This window comes from Erigeron canadensis, chromosome 9, assembly GCF_010389155.1.
Source record: "Erigeron canadensis isolate Cc75 chromosome 9, C_canadensis_v1, whole genome shotgun sequence".
Classification (NCBI taxonomy): domain Eukaryota; kingdom Viridiplantae; phylum Streptophyta; class Magnoliopsida; order Asterales; family Asteraceae; genus Erigeron; species Erigeron canadensis.
Window position 1 is genome coordinate 4,903,139 of NC_057769.1, and position 6,584 is coordinate 4,909,722.

At 32.8% G+C, this 6,584-nt stretch overlaps 1 protein-coding gene across 1 annotated transcript; it reads right to left on the reverse strand.

The window, feature by feature from the left end:
• Positions 1–487: 487 nt before the first annotated feature.
• Positions 488–6,142, reverse strand: LOC122582022 (TLC domain-containing protein 4-B-like). The gene is made up of 9 exons (XM_043754367.1): positions 5,948–6,142; positions 5,666–5,834; positions 4,650–4,738; positions 4,402–4,540; positions 3,926–4,000; positions 1,973–2,094; positions 1,812–1,887; positions 1,494–1,553; positions 488–1,006 (listed from the first exon to the last, which is right to left on the reverse strand). The coding sequence occupies exons 2-9, from the start codon at positions 5,786–5,788 to the stop codon at positions 866–868; spliced, it is 825 nt and encodes a 274-aa protein (XP_043610302.1). The 5' UTR covers positions 5,789–5,834; positions 5,948–6,142; the 3' UTR covers positions 488–865.
• Between the last annotated feature and the right edge of the window lie 442 nt (positions 6,143–6,584).

Here is a 6,584-nt window from a genome sequence, read left to right on the forward strand (position 1 = left end):
GGCTTTAAATGAGAGCCAAAGTTTATAATTATGATGTAACCAAAAAGTGCTCATTGAGAATTGAATTCATTGCAGATAAAGAATGAAAAAGTTGAAAAGCCTGAAAATGAAAACTTGGTCACAAGTTTTGTGTCTATAATACAAGTTTTTTGTCGAAATGATACAGTAAAACTTAATTATCCAAAGTAAAAGTTATATTTACCACCAAATATTCAAAGATGAGGAAACAAGTTGATCCAACAAAACTTTTCAAAAAAAAAAAAAAAGTTGATCCAACAAACACAATTCCAATCCCACAGTGCAAAGTCAACTTTGGGAAAGGGAGATGCACATTAGCATCACACTGGCAGCATTATCTTCTTTACTATATATAATTATATATACACATACACATGTGTATTTGTTTACAAACTTTTCTTTTGTTCATTTAATCCTCAGGATCTGACCACTCACCAACTTGTTAATTTCAAATTAAAAGAAAAACTGATGTGTAAAGAAAGAATTCAATTAGAGAATATACATCTGAGTCAAATAATCTAGTTCTCCAAATAATCTTAACGAATACTCCATCCATTTACCCTTATAAGCAACAAGCTTAAGAAAATGAAATATAGAAACACACAACTTGTTGAACAAAAGAAGTACATCTTGAACACCAATTAGTGAGAACTATAGTTTACTGAAGATATATGATCTTAAGCATATCTTGGGGAACTTAAAGGGCAAACAAAATATATAATATTTGACCTTTTTTTGTCCTGAAATCTCCCGATATTGCAACATTCCATGCTTTTTTGCTGTTGCCAAAGCAACATGTTGATTTTGGACGAACGTTTAACGTGACTACTAAAAAAACAATCAACTATTATGACTGCTTTCTTAACTTGGTGAGAGTTTTAACCATTCCTTTGGCAATCTTGTAGAACCAAAACAAATTCATCAACGCCAATGCTGGAGGGATTGTCAACAAGGTGTAGAATCCCATTGGATAGTAAACTTGCTTCACCTGATAATTACACACGAAAAGGGTGGTCAGAGCCGATAATGGTAAAACCGGGTGCACCAAGGTCTTCCCAGTTCAAAACCAACAAAATAAAGGTGGCAAAATGGCAAGTTAGAAATAAGTCAAAACGGATAATAAATTTATTATGTAGGGGTCGGAATGAGTCAGGTTGACATGGAAGTGTGGAACATCGTCGGCCAAAATTTAATATTTTTAAAACAATGATGACTATAGCAGATATAGTCTATTAATAAAAGTCCATTTTGACTTATTAACAATATTAGTTTTATAATTCAATATTAACAAAATTACAAGTTTAACATTTCTTAGTAGGAATGATTAACAGGTTATATAAATTAACAAAATTATATTATAATGACTACACGCTGATCCCTTTTATGTTTAACTTTTTAGTTTGACCCGTTTACCCCGGATATAAGACACACTGAAACCAATCTATTCATAGGTAAATGGGTTTGAAACAACTTACCTGATCAAAATGTGTATAAATGTGGTAGAAAAAGTAGATGAACAAAATGATCCTGGCAACCTGCATAAGCACAAAACCATTTATTATGTAAATCACAATAGCAACAAAATGGGTTAGTCACCAAAAGATTTAAACGTATTATAGGTCATTCAGCTTTTTGTTCTTAAATCCAGTAATCCGTTAGAAAATATGATTCTTTGATGTAATTAATAGAATATAAAACCAAATTGTTTGTTGTCAATTTGACAAATGACTGAAAATATGTTTGTCTTTGGTGAATTAAAACTTTAGATAGATTTACGATACGATAGACGTTACCAGCCACCCTAAAAACATTCCAACGCCATTCAACATGTAAAGGGTGGAGTTCTTCTTATTGGCAACATCCAAATACCTGCATATGCATATTTAGTGATCAACTTTTGGACTTAATATATAAAGAGATGAAGTTTGAAGTGCTTTATGTTGTTAATGATTACCATCTTAGATTCACAAAGGGTGTTGTGATCTCAGTGAAAAGAACCATAAGGATGTAAAACTGAACTTGGCCACTTATGAGGGATTGAACAATGGCAAACAAAGAGAGTCCATGGTGGAAGAACTGTGAAAACAAGAGAGATCATGATCAATATGAGTTCACATAAACAAACAGAACACTTTCATTCAGACGGTCCTAGATTTCATCAGTTCAGTAGTACTTTGATTAAGCTTAGTATATCTGAGTATACAAAGTATCAAACCCCGCCCCCGTTATTTGACCAGCTGATCTAACTTTGAGCTTATTCTGGTCAGAGCTAGGCAGCTTGAGAAACTTAATTAAGTAGAGCCTACCAAACATCCAGGGCCACATGAGTTATGAGCATCTTTGTGTTACAGCTAAACTTTAAAGTAAGCCTGGCAATACTTATACCCAATATGGAGAAAGCGGGTTTCCTTGGGCAAGAAAAAATTGATCTTTTGGGTTAAGATGGGCGTGCTTAAAACAATGACATTGGGTCTAGTGGGTAACTTCAATCTTTTCCCAAAATTCTGAGCGGGTCAGAAGTCAGAACGGGTCATCCCATTGGGTATCTTTTATTGCTATCTTGTGGACGACGGAAGTATACGATGGAAAACTAAATTCAGATTTTGGGTGAGGCGTAGGATAAGAAAGAGAGCTGCCAATAAGGTTTATGCACGTTTCTAGTACAACAAGATTTATTTATTTATTCTTTTTTATAATTGTATTAACTGTTCATAACTTAAAAAGTTTAATATAATATTTAAAATATCTAAAAAATATGTATGTGTCAGTACTTGGTGGCATGGTATCCATGAATAAACCTTACACGTAAATATGTAATTGTGTTAGCAAATGTGTAAAGTGTTTGTTATACGAGTAATAATTATTATCACGTACAAATATACTAATTAACGATGTAAATATAATTCTTATATTTTTTTATTATTTATTTATAAGGTATAATATAATACTAACAATAATGTATTGTACACTTTTACCTTTTAAATTAGTTCTTTAATTCACTAAAAAAAACCTAACATCATGTACAAATATCAACTTATTTGAAAACGTTATGCTCCGTATTAATAAACAATAAAAACAATACTTTAACCTTTGTGTTACAGAATGATAGTTGGTAAGTAGAAGCATGATCTGTGCTAGTGTGCTCTATACGAATGGCCATGTTTTAGCACATGTTCTTTGTAAATATAGAAATATTTTTGGAATGAGAATTCGAGATCATTCATAATGAGAAATTGTTTCATTATTCTGTCTCAACACAAGCAAATAAAATGGAAAGATGTAACTAGTCAGACTATTAAATGACGATTATATGGAACAACTAAATTTTAGTCATTGTTACTTTTCTTCTCACTTGTAGGGAAAAAAGTGGGTCGACCCGCACCCAACCCGCTTTGACCCGCATTTTCTGAAAACCCTGCTTGGACCCGCACCCGCTTTGACCCGTTACCCAAACCCGCCCGACCCGCCCATTTTTCCAGGTCTACTTTAAAGAAAAGCACAAAAGCTCAGATAAAAGATAACTGGTTGAAGTGTGTGTTTGGGAGGGATTGTTGACTCATACTGTTGACTCCATGATGCTTATTTTGAATTAAGTCTTAATTAAGTTGGTATTTGGCACAAAAAGAAAGTTGAATGGCATCATGGCAATTTGAACATTTTTCGTCATTTCCAAAATCATGTGATCACCTCTTTTGATCATTCTATAGTTGTGTAGCATAAACAAAACTTTTGAAACTGTAACAGCTTCAATAAGCATTTTTCTTACTTGTAAGTTTCTATATACAGTTTAAACTTATAGTTTGAAATATAATTTTTTGTCAAATCAAGACGTGCCAAGACTCTACACTTGCACAAGCCCATAGATATCAAGCTTGTTTGACCAAGGTTAAGGTATCTATATACTTACATATTCAACACCGCCTAAAGCTGGATAAGTCCATATTATCATCGCCAAATCTGACAAAAAGTAACCAATGGACATCTGCAACCATAGAAGAACACACACATCAGCCACACTTTAATTTCTGTCAACAAGACACACAATCATTTATTACATTTGCAATGCTCCCAAATCAAGACTTCTAATGTCTTATCTTTAACGGGTCAAAAACGTAAAAAAGTGGTTACAGAGACTTAAGTTTAAAAGTCGTCCATAGTGTATTTTGAAATATGATAATTACAGCACAATATGTTAGTTACTGTTGTACCAAAGGCTGTCAATGAGGTACAAACCATCTATCATTTCAATGCATCTAAATCATTTTCTTCAAACTTTCAGATATTATTGAGATAATACAGCGTTACACCTCTGCTTCGACCCAAAAATGTCAAGAAACAGAAATAAAGTACATTAGAGAGAGAGGGGAAAAAAAAAAGACACACCCCAAGTAGAGTGTCAGATGATGCGGAGGAACGGTTGATAATCAACTCTTTTTGGTTATGCTCTTCAAAAAGATTTGAAATGACCAAAAAGTATAGAGAACCAATAGCTGCAAAAAGTGCATGGAAGGTCGAGAATCCCCTAAAAATGTAATATATGGTGAAGTTAGATAATGTGATAATAGACATAAGCTCTGGCAACAAATTAACAAGAACGAGAGATGATAAGCATAATGGTAAAGGAATATAACCTGTTTTTCCATTCAAGTTTCTGCATGTCATCAAGTTTGTTAAAACCTTTGTAGACCAAGGGGGTAATTACACCAGTCAATTCATAAACCTTCAATATCAAAATGTAACCCTCTCAGAATCAAAGGAAAACAAAGCTGAAAGCATATTAACAGATAATGCCAAAAGATGAAGATTTTAAACTTTTAATTCATAAGAGAAAAAACATTAAGGTTCTCATTATCCGCATCATATGAAGTCGCTAGAATCGATGTAAGAAATGTGCCTTGAAATTGATAATCTAACTATCTCGAATATAGTTCTAATGCTTGGTAACTTGCTTCAGCAACTGCTTGCAAGTTTAGATGATTATCTAGACGTAAAATGATCATTTTACATAAAAACAATTTGATATTAGCTGCAACACAATGATTAAAAGGTAAGCTACAATTATGTACCAATATTTCATCATTACTTTCCATAAAAAAAGAATCAAAATTTGTGAATTGCTTGGCACCTTCCTAACACTACCTTAATAATTGTCTGATTAAGAGGGTGTTTAAGATTGCTTATGTAAGTGTGCATCAGCTTAATGTTAAAGCATGTAAGCAGTTTTGATATTAGCAATCACCCTTCAAAGCACATAAGCACTTTAATATAAGCAAACACAATCACCCTTCAACTCTTCAAATTGTACACACAACACAATATCTTAGAAGCTCAAGTTTCAGTTGGTTGAATAATTTGCAGTTTACTGCTTGTACATGTTGTGTACCTAATAACCTTTATTAGCCCGTGTTTGACTCGGATATGTACCGTTGACGACTGACCCCTAACCGTTTCCAAAGCCTTTCTCTTGCCATACCAAGATTAAACCTAGACCTCTTGTGACTACAGGATGTCAATCTAGCTTATTTCATTTAAAATTAGCTAAAGAAGCTATAAGCTCTCTAAAAAAAGCCAAAACAAACACCTCCTAATGCTGTGGTTTCACAACCCAAAAGTACAAGAGACAAAGTAAAAAAGCAATATTACTTACAACTTTACACATAATAAAGCCTCCAAAAACTGAAAACAACCACAAGATTTGGTTACTTGAAGTTGCATGATCACCAATAACCTTCAAACCAGATACACCATAATCCAAACTACTTCCTTCCATTATCTTTTTGTTCCTCCAAAATTTCAGCAAAAATTAAAAAATCCAACTACACAAAAATAAAACAAAAATAAGCAAAACCCCACTTCAAGATTCACATACATACACAACCCCATATATAAAGTTACAAACTTTATGGTTAAAAACCAATAAAAAACTTACTGGGTCTGTTCAATATTTATGAAGAAAGAAAGAAAACATGTGGAGATAAATCCCCACTGTAATAATGAAGATAATAATGGTAGGAAAGAGATTGTACTATGTTACTGATTGGAAAAATGATGATAAAAATTGGTGAATAGAGCAGGTTTGAATTGAATTTTGGGGTGGTGATGTAGGTGAAAAGTTTTTAGAGGAATATGGGAGTTTTTATACACATATTATTTAGCTGGAACTGGAATTTTTGGGTTTAAATAAGACCGCACAAGTCTTCTGACTTTGGTCAAAGGGAGATGTATGTGGGCCTTTTCTAAAGATTTTAACCTTTTTTTTTTTTTAATCTAGGGCTATGAAAAATGGATTTAAACGTATGATATTATTCACAAACTCATAAAGTTTGCGCAAGGGGAAACATATACAAAGCTTTGTAACATTATTCACACCATTTTTTCCAAACAAATCATATAATGTTTCGTTCTAATTATATACCACACTAGATGATTAAGCCGGGTTCAACCCGGGCATATTAATGAAAGCTTTTTTAAAAACGTATGATCATTACTGCTGAAGTTACGACAAAATGGATTAAATCTATTCTGAAATATCTATTTGATTATTTACTACAACATTTTTTTTATAG